This window comes from Panulirus ornatus, chromosome 66 (assembly GCF_036320965.1).
Source record: "Panulirus ornatus isolate Po-2019 chromosome 66, ASM3632096v1, whole genome shotgun sequence".
Classification (NCBI taxonomy): domain Eukaryota; kingdom Metazoa; phylum Arthropoda; class Malacostraca; order Decapoda; family Palinuridae; genus Panulirus; species Panulirus ornatus.
In genome coordinates this window covers 11,425,720-11,440,644 of record NC_092289.1, presented here as the reverse complement: position 1 = coordinate 11,440,644, position 14,925 = coordinate 11,425,720, and the positions used below count along the sequence as shown (strand labels likewise).

General features: G+C 42.0%; 1 protein-coding gene across 1 annotated transcript in view; it reads left to right on the top strand.

The window, feature by feature from the left end:
- Positions 1 to 1,262: 1,262 nt before the first annotated feature.
- Positions 1,263 to 14,925, top strand: part of LOC139746762 (probable cytochrome P450 49a1) — a 94,087-nt gene continuing 80,424 nt past the window's right edge. The window contains exon 1 of the mRNA XM_071658264.1: positions 1,263 to 1,525. Coding sequence (XP_071514365.1) covers positions 1,306 to 1,525 — 220 coding nt within the window. The 5' untranslated portion in view covers positions 1,263 to 1,305. The remainder of the gene's footprint in view (positions 1,526 to 14,925) is intronic.

The following is a 14,925-nucleotide window of genomic DNA, read 5'->3' as shown; positions in this document are numbered from 1 at the left end:
GAAGTAACAACAGGTAGTGATAAAGTGAAAAGGAGATGGAGTGAGTGTTTTGAAGTTTTGTTGAATGTGTTTACTGATAAATTGACAGATATTGGGTGTTTTGGTCGGGGTGTGTGTGTGCGAAGTTAGAGGGGTCAGGAAGAATGGTTTGGTTAAGAGAGAAGAGGCAGTGAAAGCTTTGCGGAAGATGAAATAGTGCAAGGCGGCGGGTTTGGATGCTATCGCAGTAGAATTTATTAAGAAAGGGGGTTACTGTGCTGTTGATTGGTTGGTAAGGATATTCAATGTACGTATGGATCATAGTGAAGTTTCTAAGGATTGGCGGAATGCATGCATAGTGCCATTGTACAAAGGCAAAGGGGATAAAGGTGAGTGTTTAAACTACAGAGGCATTAGTTTGTTGAGTATTCCTGGGAAATTACATGGGAGAGTATTGTTTGAGAGGGTGGAGGCATTACGGGGCATCGGACTGGGGAAGAGCAGTGTGGTTTCAGAAGTGGTAGAGGATGTGTGAATCAGGTGTTTGCTTTGAAGTATGTGTGTGAGAAATACTTAGAAAACAGATGGATTTGTATGTAGCATTTATGGATCTGGATAAGGCATATTATAGGGTTGATAGAGATGTTTGTGGAAGGTCTTAAGCGTATATGGTGTGGGGGGTAAGCTGCTAGAAGCAGTGGAAAGTTTTTAACAAGGATGTAAGGCTTGTGTACGAGTAGGAAGAGAGGAGTGATTTGTTCCCAATGAAGGTCAATTTGCGGCAGGGGTGTGTGATGTCTCCATGAATGTTTAATCTGTTTATGGATGTGGTGGTTAGGGAGGTAAATGCAAGAATTTTGGAGTGAAGGGCGAGTATGCAGTGTTGGGATGAGAGGACCTGGGTATTGAGTCAGCTGTTGTTCGTCGATGAAAAAGCTCCGGTGGCTGATTTGAGTGAGAAAGTGTAGAAGTTGGTGTGTATGTGTCTGTGTGTTTGTGCGTGTGTGTGTGTGTGTGTGTGTGTGTGTGTGTGTGTGTGTGTGTGTGTGTGTGTGTGTGTGTGTGTGTGTGTGTGTGTGTGTGTGTGTGAGAGTAAATTATTATATTTATTTCTATTCAAACTCAAGACATCCTACATAGGAGTATCTTTTCCAATAAAGTTCGATGGAACTATATATTAGCCAGTAAAGGTTGAGAGTTTATGATATATTGATGTACATAGTAACATGAACTCTGTCTCTGTGTCTAGAGAGTGGAGGTCTCATTAACCAGCTTGTAGAAAACGTACGTTATCGTACATTGCAGAGAAGTGAGGCAAGTGTTGAGATGGCAGCTTCCGTACGTCTGACCGCTGGGAGGAGGCTGTTTCCCTGGACGCGGGGTACATCGAGTTATGATCCTGTGGTCTTGTCTCTGACAGCACCAGCCTCAACCATGGCCGAGACGACGACCTCCACCCATGCACATCCACGACCATTCTCTGCAATTCCAGGACCTAAATCATGGCCGCTTTTGGGCTGCATGCCTTCCGTGCTTACTGATCCAGGTAATATTTACATTCCTATATGTGTATTCACGTTGCTCTTAGCATAGCTATAAGGCCATTCTAACGTCGTCTTTGATTTCATTTCCTTTACTTTCTGTCAAGTAAATAGAGCTTACACTATTCCATGATTTAAAGTTGGTTCAAGCGTACATCCATATAAAGGAACTTATCATGCTCCTAAGATATGGAGAAAGGATAATCTCTATTGTACATGAAATTGTGATATTAATCTGAGAAAAGAATCTATGTTACATGAGATATTGATTTTTGTCTGATAAGATCGATGCAGCTGAGCTAGACAATAGAAAGGTCTGTGGGGCCTGGCTGTGGACGGGGAGCTGTGGTTACGGTGCATTGCGCATGACAGTTAGAGGCTGGATGTGGACGAATGAGATATTTCTTTTTTCTGTTCCTGGTGCTACCACACTGACGGTGGAAACGGCGAAAAAGTATGAGAGAAAGAGAGAGAGCGTACCTCTATATGAGACAGTGATGTTTGTCTGGTATGTATCTCTATAATGGTAGTGGGTGACAGGCATCTACCGTTTAGGGAAGGAATACTGCTAGGATATTGGACAGGTTCGTGATGGCAATGGAATGAGCTAGCACTGTGCCATTTGTCATGTACCCAACCTTGTCCTAGGATATTTTTCCCCTCACACAACACTTAACAACACGTATCAAGTACAACCCTTCATTTCCCTTTCCAGTTTTTCCTTTCTTTTTATTTGAAAAGAAAACGAGAGTGCAGCATTCTCTGTACTCTTCGGTGCCAAATCATGACGGCACCAACGATCAAGGATGGTTGGCTAGTTTCCAGGACCTATTGACCAATATCACGCGCCTGGAAACCATTCCACTCGTCCAGACACATCTCTTTATCCTATTCATTTCTGTAATATTTGCCGTCTTAAATCTAATTTATACCTCAAAAGAACGCCATTTCTCCGCCTCTTCCCCTGATCGTCTCTGACACGCAACTGTCCAAGACTGTCTTTCTTCTATACTATAAGATTTCTAACCTTAATCTTTACCAGCGTTTCTATTCCAAGAATGGCATTTACGCCCACTGTGACACAAGAATTTCCATTGGTTACCTCGTGGATCTTGAGTCTCCAAAATTTGATGCCCCTGTGGCGCACGTTTTCTCTAGCTTCTATGCCTTTGCTGTTACGTTTCGTATGTCCTCCTCAACCCCCTTTAGTTCCTCTCCCTACCTACAACTCTTCGACTCGCTGACATCCTGCCACAATCAGTGTTTTTTCACAGCCACTTACTAAAGCCCTCAGTGCAAGGAACATCAACGTACCCCACAGGAATTGCTTAGATTCGATCCGGGATGATCCAGGCGGAGCCGAGGTCTTTCCATTTACCTTTCTTATAGACGCAGAACACGGATATTCAAACACCCATCTCATGTTCTCGACCGTCATGATAAATCATCCAAGACACTCAGCCTCTCATTTCAAAACGCTGTCTCTATGATTACACTAACTCTAACACTATATTTCTGTCTTTTTAGATAGGGCACAGCTACCCCTCTGTCTCCCTCTCGAAATGCCTTCTTTAACACTTTAGGAGAGCACAGTGGTTAACATTTTACTGCTTCTTTACTGACTTTTACCTGAGGCAGGTAATGTTTTGTTGGCCAGGATATCTACTGTTGTGCTGAACGCATAGCAGAAGCTATCTTGGCTACGATGGAGTCCTACGTCCCATCTTCTACTCACCCTTTCTTCACAAAGCGTGGTTTGATCAATCCTACTATGACGCATGTCGCATGAGAGACAGAGCCTACCGGGCCATGAAACCCTTCTCTTCCCTGAAAGCTACTCCGCAAAATTGTTCTTCGCTAAGTCGCATAAAGTCGAGGACACAATCATGTAAAATGTGCTGATTTGACCTTTTCTTCCATAAAGTATTTTGTTCCACAATCAAAAATGTCCATAGGACTCCCGTAGTCCATCCTTTTTTCCCTTTTGGTCAATTTATAGCCAACCCTTCAATTCAAAAGCTGCTGTTTTTGGTACCTTTCTTTATTATGATTTGATTATGTATGATTCTGCTCCTATTCCACCGTCCAGAGTTCCTCCCACTCAACTTACGTGATCTTTTTTCCTATCGAGCAGGGTCTTCCTAGTTCTCTCCCACCTCCAGGTGGACAATGCGTATGGTCCAGATGGCATACCTCCTTAAAGGAGTGGGCCTCTAGGTTAACTCCGTTCCTTTCTCGCCTATTTCGCCTCTGTCTGAAAACCAAAACTTTTCCTTCCTTTTGGAGGCACTCCTCAGTGGAACTCATCCCTATGAAAGGAGACAGCTGTAATCATCCTTCTAACGCCCCACAGCTCTCAATTCTGCTGTCTCCCACGTCTTTGAAACTCTCCTTAACCATAATTTTCTCACATACTTAGAACCCCCTTCTCTTCTCTCTGACCAACAATCCGGCTTTTGAAGTGCTAGGTCTACTGGTGATCTTCTGTCCTGTGTGAATCATCTTAGCACCTTTCCTGTTAGAGATTTTAGTGAAACTTTTGTCATTGCCCTTGACATGTCCAAAGCATTTGATCTCTGGTGCTGCAGAATTCTTTGCTTTCCTGCTTCTCTGTGTTCTTCTAAATCATATATGCCTCCTTGGACGTTCCATTGAATTGACAGTTGAATGAGTGACTTCCTTTCCACTTCTATCAACAGTGGTTTTCCTCTCTTCTATCAATAATTGGTTTTCTCTCTTCTACATCTAACCCTATTTCAACTCCTTTTCCCTCCCCCTTTGCTCCTAGTACTAGTTCTCTTTCTCGTACTGAGCTAACTTCCTCTCCCATTTCAGACCTCCACAGCATCTCAGAATAGGGAAACCATAACCTGGTTTTATTCAATAGTGCATAACGTAATTTTTCCCAAAATTTCTAAGAACAACTTTTTTTTTTTTTGCCTCTGTTCAATTTCAGGACGTCATATTTCAACCTTATGGTTATCCTGGGCATAACCATATCCTGTACTTTATCTCAAAATCAATATCATATAGTCTGCTTCCGAAAATCTACAGATGATTATCTTTCTCTTGAGCAACTGACTCTTATCTAACGGGATTTTATTCGTCCTGATATGGGGAACTGCTCACTTGGGTGGCTCTTCCTTCACCTCTCTATCATCCAGATTGGTATCAAAAGCCTTCTGTCTCATCATTTCTCCAAGTATCATCTCCCATCAGCCATCCCTCTTTGTTTCCGCTTCCCTATCTCTTCTACAGGTATTACTTTGGCTACTGCTCTAATGAGTTGTCTTCTGTGCGTGTCCCCCGTCCACGGTGCTTGAATGCAAGGCATCCGTCTGACGGCTGCTTGCCACAGTTTCTGTGTGAAGACCTGCTGCTGGAAGAATGACCCTTGTGATATCTACTTTCTCCCTCGAGCAGCGTAACCGTGGAACTCCAATATCCTCGTCTCTTGCGGAGCCCGGATTGATTTCTACTTTTTTCTTTCAGTTTATTCTTTCACCAGAGATGGCCTTTGACTAGGGCATGATGCGCTTCTACCATGTCGTTCACTGTACAAAAGAGAAAGTACTATTATCTTTTTCTATCGGTATATACCCGTGATAACGATATTTGTTTGCCACGTTCCTTTACGTGAGTCAGAGATACTTGTCTACATGTACATGTGTGTGAGACTGTGACATATATGCCTGATATGTCCTTTCTATTTTGAAAGTAATGTGTCTTTTTATAGTAAAGAACCAAGTTATCCTAGTTATCCCGGGTTTGTTTTAGGATTGTGTTTAGTTTCGTGAAAAATGAGACTCCAGCTCTTTCAAATCCTTTTCGTTACAACACTAGAATGTTAAACTGCTGAATATATACTGCTGGGGTGCAGATTACTTCGCCGTGCAAACTGTTGTGACTATATTCTTAAATCTATGTATTAACTCAGTATAGACAAAGTAAGAGAGCAGTGAAATAAGAACTGGAAAGTTTATAGTATTCAGATTTTTATATCTATGTTCATATCATTTAGCTGTATGTCTCAATTAAAACATTACATCAAAGCGAATATAGAATAATAGTTTCAGTAAATGACTGTAAGAGTGTAACGCACTGACGATAAGCGTTTCAGGTGCTGGTATATGAGATAGGACTGTTGCCAAGTAGTTTTACAGATGCAGATTGACCGAGGATCTGAATACGTATGCCTACAAACACACAGCCACTCATATGATTGAAAGTACAGACGCAAAATGATCTTGATGGATCTACTGCATGTTATTACATCGTGGAATGCCATGCACAGTATGCACACACCATGCAGTCTTTTTCAGACGGGCGTGGTGTCAAATATACAAGAAAGGGATCAAAAGTCTCCAAACTTATGCATGCGAGTGTAAGATGTCCACCACACGGAACTAGACACCATTTCTTTTCACTCGTTTGGCCAGTAACGCTGAGTCAAATATTCTCTCTTTCCGCCCATATGTGGAATATGGAATCCACGCCCTGAGACGGTGTAAGGAATACATTTTCTTAATGGGGGGAACACTGTTTGAAAAGAGAAGTTCTTTTAGTTAGTAGACACTGACCTGACGTAATAACGATAGTAAGATGCGTAAGAAAAAAAAAAGTTACTGGTCTTGGCAAATCAACTTGTGGAAACAGAACTGGAACTGCTTTAACGCCTCTGTCGTCTGTTGCCCCAAAGACTGTCTCACACACCGCAGTCATGAACTGTGAGTTTGGACAGTCGAGTCTCTGTACTATTTTATCCTCTAAAGAACTTCAAGATGCTTCCTTCTAGAGTTTTCTCAGAGAATTATGACAAATTTTGTTGTCTCCGTACCCTAGACAATGCTCCCAAAAATGTATCAGAATTTCACAGTAGCTTTAGATGTATTTTTCTAACACTACTGAACACGAAGGGACAGCCCATAGGTACGATCACCTGACATTTGATATGACTCTTTGATGATCAGGTCGAGACCACTTTTCATCGTCATTTGATGATACCCTCTTCCTCAAGGGTCATCCCATCGTACCCATAAGTCGGACCGGCGTGTCCAAGTAGGTCTTACAGTCGTGCTCAGGATTCATTCCATCGTTCTCGAGATCCATACAGTCAAACTGACACGAACTCAGATCTAACAAGAAAGATGATTGTCTCGTGGAATAACAAAACGTCTGGTGTCACGAATTTGCAAAGAAAATAAGCACAGATTTTCCCAGGTGGACACTGACCTTATGAGCACTGACGTAGATGCACACTTTTGTCAAGAATGGTTCTTGAGATTGTGAGGATTTTATGTTTATAACTTCACGTTATCCGCTGCGTCTCTTACTCTAAAGTATTTCCCTCACATAGCTAAAATGTATCCTGTAGTTTGTTGATATGTAAGTCCCTTTATATGTATTTCTTTATTCATTCATTATACTTTGTCGCAGTCTCCCGCGTTAGCGAGGTAGCGCAAGGAAACACACAAAAGAATGGCCCTACCCACCTACATTCACATGTATATACATAAACGCCCACACACGCACATATACATACCTATACATTTCAACGTATACGTACATATACATACACAGACATATACATATATACACATGTACATATTAATACTTGCTGCCTTCATCCATTCTCGTCGCCACCCCACCATACATGAAATGGCACCCCCCTCCCCTCCCCCCACACGCGTGCGAGGTAGCGCTAGGAAAAGACAACAAAGGCCACATTCATTCACACTCAGTATCTAGCTGTCATGTGTAATGCACCGAAACCACAGCTTCCTTTCCACATTCAGGCCCCACAAAACTTTCCATGGTTTACCCCAGACGCTTCACATGCCCTGGTTCAATCCATTGACAGCATATAGACTCCAGTATACCACATCGTTTGAATTCACTCTATTCCTTGCACGCCTTTCATCCTCCTGTATGTTCAGGTCCCGATCGCTCAATATCTTTTTCACTATTTTTCCACCTCCAATTTGGTCTCCCACTTCTCCTCGTTCACTCCTCTTCTGACACATATATCTTCCTCATTCTCTCCATGTGACCAAACCATTTCAATACACTCTCTCCTGCTCTCTCAACCACACTCTTTTTATTACCACACATCTTTCTTACCCTTTCATCACTTACTCGATCAAACCACCTCACACCACATATTATCCTCAGACATCTCATTTCCAACACATCCACCCTCCTCCGCACAACCCTATCTATAGCCCATCCCTCGCAACCATATAACATTGTTGGAACCACAATTCCTTCAAACATACTTTCTCGCCTTCCACAATTTCTTCAACGCTCCCAGAACCTTTACCCCCTCACCCTGTGACTCACTTCCGCTTCCATGGTTCCATCCGCTGCTAAATCCACTCCCAGATATCTAAAACACTTCACTTACCTCCCAATTGACTTGTCCCTCAACGCTACTGAACCTAATAACCTTGCTTTTATTCACACTCACTCTTAGCTTTCTTCTTTCACACACTTTACCAAACTCGGTCACCAACTTCTGCAGTTTCTCACCCTAGTCAGCCACCAGCGCTGTATCATCAGCGAGCAAGAACTGACTCGCTTCCTAAGCCCTCTTATCCACAACAGACTGCATACTTGCCCCTCTCTCCAAAACCCGTGCATTCACCTCTCTAACAACCCAATCCATAAGCAAATTAAACAACCATGGAGACATCAAGCACCCCTGCCGCACACCAACATTGAATGGGAACCAATCACTTTCCTCTCTTCCTACTCGTACACATACCTTACTTTCTTCTTTCTTTCGTACTATTCGCCATTTCCCGCGATAGCGAGGTAGCGTTAAGAACAGAGGACTGGGCCTTTGAGGGAATATCCTCACCTGGCCCCCTTCTCTGTTCCTTCTTTTGGAAAATTGAAAAAAACGAGAGGGGAGGATTTCCAGCCACCCGCTCCCTCCCCTTTTAGTCGCCTTCTACGACAAGCAGGGAATAAATACCTTACATCCTCGTAAAAACATTTCACTCTATCGTATGTGTTCTCCAGATCTATAAATGCTACATACAAATCTCATTTTTTCTAAGTATTTCTCACATACGTTCTTCAAAGCAAACACCTGATTCATACATCCTCTACCACTTCTGAAACCACACTGCCCTTCCCCAATCTGATGCTCTGTACATGCCTTCACCCTCTCAATCAATACCCTCCCATATGATTTCCCAAGAATACTCAACAAACATCTACCTCTGTAATTTGAACACTCACCCTTATCCCCTTTATACGATGTCACTGAGCATGCATTCTGCCAATCCTCAGGCACCTCACCGTGAAGCATACATACATTGAATATTCTTACCAACCAGTCAACAACAGAGTCACCCCCTATTTTAATAAATTCCACTGCAATACCATCCAAACTCGCTGCCTTGCTGCCTTTCATCTTCCGGAAAGCGTTCACTACCTCTTCTCCGTTTACCAAACCATTCTCCCTGACCCTCTTTCTTCGCACGCCACCTCGACCAAAACACCCTATATCTGCCACTCTAACATCAAACACATTCAACAAACCTTTAAAATACTCACTCTATCTTCTCACTTGACCATTACTTGTTATCACCTCCCCATTAGCCCTCTTCAATGAAGTTCCCATTTGCTCCCTTGTCCTTCGCACTTTATTTACCTCCTTCCAATACATCTTTTTATTCTCCCTACAATTAAACGATATTCTCTCACCCCAACTCTTATTTGCCTTTTTTTCACCTCTTGAACCTTTCTCTTGACCTCCTGCCTCTTTTTTTTATACATCTCCCAGTTATTTGTACTATTTTCCCTGCAAAAATCGGCAAAATGCCTCTCTCTTCTCTTTCTCTAATAATCTTACTTCTTCATCCCACCACTCACTACCCTTTCTAATCTGCGCACCTCCCACTTTTGTCATGCCACAAGCATCTTTTGCGCAAGCCATCACTGCTTCCCTAAATAAATCCCATTCCTCCCTCACTCCCCGTGCGTCATTTGCTCTCACCTTTTTCCATTCCCTGGTACTTCCTCACACGGGTCTCCTTTCCAAGCTCACTTACTCTCACCACTCTCTTCACTATTACATTCTCTCTTCTTTTCTGAAAACCTCTACGACTCTTCTCCTACGCCTCCACAATATTAGTGATCAGACATCCCTGCAATTGCCTCTCTCAGCACATCAGCATCCAAAAGTCTCTCTTTCACGCGTCTATCAATGAACACGAAATCCAATTATGCTCTCTGGCCAGCTCTCCTACTTACTTACGTATACTTATGTATATCTGTGTTTATAAACCAGGTATTCCCAATTACCAGTCCTTTTTCAGCACACAAATCTACAAGCTCTTCATCATTTCCACATCACTGAACACCCCATGTACGCCAATTATATCCTTAACTGCCACATTACTCACCTTTGCATTCAACTCACCCATCACTATAACCCAGTCTCGTGCATCAAAGCTGCTAACATACTTACTCAGCTGCTCCCAAAACACTTTTCTCTTAAGATATATATATATATATATATATATATATATGAAGGGCGTAAATGGGGAGGTGATAACAAGTAGTGGTGATGTGAGAAGGAGATGGAATGAGTATTTTGAAGGTTTGTTGAATGTGTCTGATGACAGAGTGGCAGATATAGGGTGTTTTGGTCGAGGTGGTGTGCAAAGTGAGAGGGTTAGGGAAAATGATTTGGTAAACAGAGAAGAGGTAGTAAAAGCTTTGCGAAAGATGAAAGCCGGCAAGGCAGCAGGTTTGGATGGTATTGCAGTGGAATTTATTAAAAAAGGGGGTGACTGTATTGTTGACTGGTTGGTAAGGTTATTTAATGTATGTATGACTCATGGTGAGGTGCCTGAGGATTGGCGGAATGCGTGCATAGTGCCATTGTACAAAGGCAAAGGGGATAAGAGTGAGTGCTCAAATTACAGAGGTATAAGTTTGTTGAGTATTCCTGGTAAATTATATGGGAGGGTATTGATTGAGAGGGTGAAGGCATGTACAGAGCATCAGATTGGGGAAGAGCAGTGCGGTTTCAGAAGTGGTAGAGGATGTGTGGATCAGGTGTTTGCTTTGAAGAATGTATGTGAGAAATACTTAGAAAAGCAAATGGATTTGTATGTAGCATTTATGGATCTGGAGAAGGCATATGATAGAGTTGATAGAGATGCTCTGTGGAAGGTATTAAGAATATATGGTGTGGGAGGCAAGTTGTTAGAAGCAGTGAAAAGTTTTTATCGAGGATGTAAGGCATGTGTACGTGTAGGAAGAGAGGAAAGTGATTTGTTCTCAGTGAATGTAGGTTTGCGGCAGGGGTGTGTGATGTCTCCATGGTTGTTTAATTTGTTTATGGATGGGGTTGTTAGGGAGGTAAATGCAAGAGTCCTGGAAAGAGGGGCAAGTATGAAGTCTGTTGGGGATGAGAGAGCTTGGGAAGTGAGTCAGTTGTTGTTCGCTGATGATACAGCGCTGGTGGCTGATTCATGTGAGAAACTGCAGAAGCTGGTGACTGAGTTTGGTAAAGTGTGTGGAAGAAGAAAGTTAAGAGTAAATGTGAATAAGAGCAAGGTTATTAGGTACAGTAGGGTTGAGGGTCAAGTCAATTGGGAGGTGAGTTTGAATGGAGAAAAACTGGAGGAAGTGAAGTGTTTTAGATATCTGGGAGTGGATCTGGCAGCGGATGGAACCATGGAAGCGGAAGTGGATCATAGGGTGGGGGAGGGGGCGAAAATTTTGGGAGCCTTGAAAAATGTGTGGAAGTCGAGAACATTATCTCGGAAAGCAAAAATGGGTATGTTTGAAGGAATAGTGGTTCCAACAATGTTGTATGGTTGCGAGGCGTGGGCTATGGATAGAGTTGTGCGCAGGAGGATGGATGTGCTGGAAATGAGATGTTTGAGGACAATGTGTGGTGTGAGGTGGTTTGATCGAGTAAGTAACGTAAGGGTAAGAGAGATGTGTGGAAATAAAAAGAGCATGGTTGAGAGAGCAGAAGAGGGTGTTTTGAAATGGTTTGGGCACATGGAGAGAATGAGTGAGGAAAGATTGACCAAGAGGATATATGTGTCGGAGGTGTAGGGAGCAAGGAGAAGAGGGAGACCAATTGGAGGTGGAAAGATGGAGTGAAAAAGATTTTGTGTGATCGGGGCCTGAACATGCCGGAGGGTGAAAGGAGGGCAAGGAATAGAGTGAATTGGAGCGATGTGGTATACCGGGGTTGACGTGCTGTCAGTGGATTGAATCAAGGCATGTGAAGCGTCTGGGGTAAACCATGGAAAGCTGTGTAGGTATGTATATTTGCGTGTGTGGACGTGTGTATGTACATGTGTATCGGGGGGGGGTTGGGCCATTTCTTTCGTCTGTTTCCTTGCGCTACCTCGCAAACGCGGGAGACAGCGACAAAGTATAAAAAAAAAAAAAAAATATATATATATATATATATATATACAGTATATATATATATATATATATATATATATATATATATACAGTAGGGTTGAGGGTCAAGTCAATTGGGAGGTGAGTTTGAATGGAGAAAAACTGGAGGAAGTGAAGTGTTTTAGATATCTGGGAGTGGATCTGTCAGCGGATGGAACCATGGAAGCGGAAGTGGATCATAGGGGGGGGGAGGGGGCGAAAATTTTGGGAGCCTTGAAAAATGTGTGGAAGTCGAGAACATTATCTCGGAAAGCAAAAATGGGTATGTTTGAAGGAATAGTGGTTCCAACAATGTTGTATGGTTGCGAGGCGTGGGCTATGGATAGAGTTGTGCGCAGGAGGATGGATGTGCTGGAAATGAGATGTTTGAGGACAATGTGTGGTGTGAGGTGGTTTGATCGAGTAAGTAACGTAAGGGTAAGAGAGATGTGTGGAAATAAAAAGAGCGTGGTTGAGAGAGCAGAAGAGGGTGTTTTGAAATGGTTTGGGCACATGGAGAGAATGAGTGAGGAAAGATTGACCAAGAGGATATATGTGTCGGAGGTGGAGGGAACGAGGAGAAGAGGGAGACCAAATTGGAGGTGGAAAGATGGAGTGAAAAAGATTTTGTGTGATCGGGGCCTGAACATGCAGGAGGGTGAAAGGAGGGCAAGGAATAGAGTAAATTGGAGCGATGTGGTATACAGGGGTTGACGTGCTGTCAGTGGATTGAATCAAGGCATGTGAAGCGTCTGGGGTAAACCATGGAAAGCTGTGTAGGTATGTATATTTGTGTGTGTGGACGTGTGTATGTGCATGTGTATGGGGGGGGGGTTGGGCCATTTCTTTCGTCTGTTTCCTTGCGCTACCTCGCAAACGCGGGAGACAGCGACAAAGTATAAAAAAAAAGAAAAAAAAAAAAAAATATATATATATATATATATATATATATATATATATATATATATATATATATATATATATATATATATATGTATATATATATATATACATATATACATATATATATATATATATATATATATATATATATATATATATATATATATATATATATATATATATATATATATATGTATATATATATATATATATATATATATATATACATATATATATATATATATATATATATATATATATATATATATATATATATATATATATATATATATATATATATATATATATATATATATATATATATACAGAGGTATAAGTTTGTTGAGTATTCCTGGTAAATTATATGGGAGGGTATTGATTGAGAGGGTGAAGGCATGTACAGAGCATCAGATTGGGGAAGAGCAGTGTGGTTTCAGAAGTGGTAGAGGATGTGTGGATCAGGTGTTTGCTTTGAAGAATGTATGTGAGAAATACTTAGAAAAGCAAATGGATTTGTATGTAGCATTTATGGATCTGGAGAAGGCATATGATAGAGTTGATAGAGATGCTCTGTGGAAGGTATGAAGAATATATGGTGTGGGAGGCAAGTGAAAAGTTTTTATCGAGGATGTAAGGCATGTGTACGTGTAGGAAGAGAGGAAAGTGATTGGTTCTCAGTGAATGTAGGTTTGCGGCAGGGGTGTGTCATGTCTCCATGGTTGTTTAATTTGTTTATGGATGGGGTTCTTAGGGAGGTGAATGCAAGAGTTTTGGAAAGAGGGGCAAGTATGAAGTCTGTTGGGGATGAGAGAGCTTGGGAAGTGAGTCAATTGTTGTTCGCTGATGATACAGCGCTGGTGGCTGATTCATGTGAGAAATTGCAGAAGCTGGTGACTGAGTTTGGTAAAGTGTGTGAAAGAAGAAAGTTAAGAGTAAATGTGAATAAGAGCAAGGTTATTAGGTACAGTAGGGTTAAGGGTCAAGTCAAGTGGGAGGTGAGTTTGAATGGAGAAAAACTGGAGGAAGTAAAGTGTTTTAGATATCTGGGAGTGGATCTGGCAACGGATGGAACCATGGAAGCGGAAGTGGATCATAGGGTGGGGAAGTGGGCGAAAATCCTGGGAGCCTTGAAGAATGTGTGGAAGTCGAGAACATTATCTCGGAAAGCAAAAATGGGTATGTTTGAAGGAATAGTGGTTCCAACAATGTTGTATGGTTGCGAGGCGTGGGCTATGGTTAGAGTTGTGCGCAGGAGGATGGATGTGCTGGAAATGAGATGTTTGAGGACAATGTGTGGTGTGAGGTGGTTTGATCGAGTAAGGAACGTTAGGGTAAGAGAGATGTGTGGAAATAAAAAGAGCGTGGTTGAGAGAGGTTTGAACACATGGAGAGAATGAGTGAGGAAAGATTGACCAAGAGGATATATGTGTCGGAGGTGGAGGGAACGAGGAGAAGTGGGAGACCAAATTGGAGGTGGAAAGATGGAGTGAAAAAGATTTTGTGTGATCGGGGCCTGAACATGCAGGAGGGTGAAAGGAGGGCAAGGAATAGAGTGAATTGGATCGATGTGGTATACCGGGGTTGACGTGCTGTCAGTGGATTGAATCAGGGCATGTGAAGCGTCTGGGGTAAACCATGGAAAGCTGTGTATGTATGTATATTTGCGTGTGTGGACGTATGTATATACATGTTTATGGGGGGGGCATTTCTTTTGTCTGTTTTCTTGCGCTACCTCGCAAACGCGGGAGACAGCGACAAAGCAAAAAAAAAAAAATTTATACATATATATATATATATATATATATATATATATATATATATATATATATATATATATATATATATATATATATATATATATATATTCTTTCTTTCGTACTATTCGCCATTTCCCGCGATAGCGAGGTAGCGTTAAGAACAGAGGACTGGGCCTTTGAGAGAATATCCTCACCTGGCCCCCTTCTCTGTTCCTTCTTTTGGAAAATTGAAAAAAACGAGAGGGGAGGATTTCCAGCCACCCGCTCCTTCCCCTTTTAGTCGCCTTCTACGACACGCAGGGAATACGTGGAAGGTATTC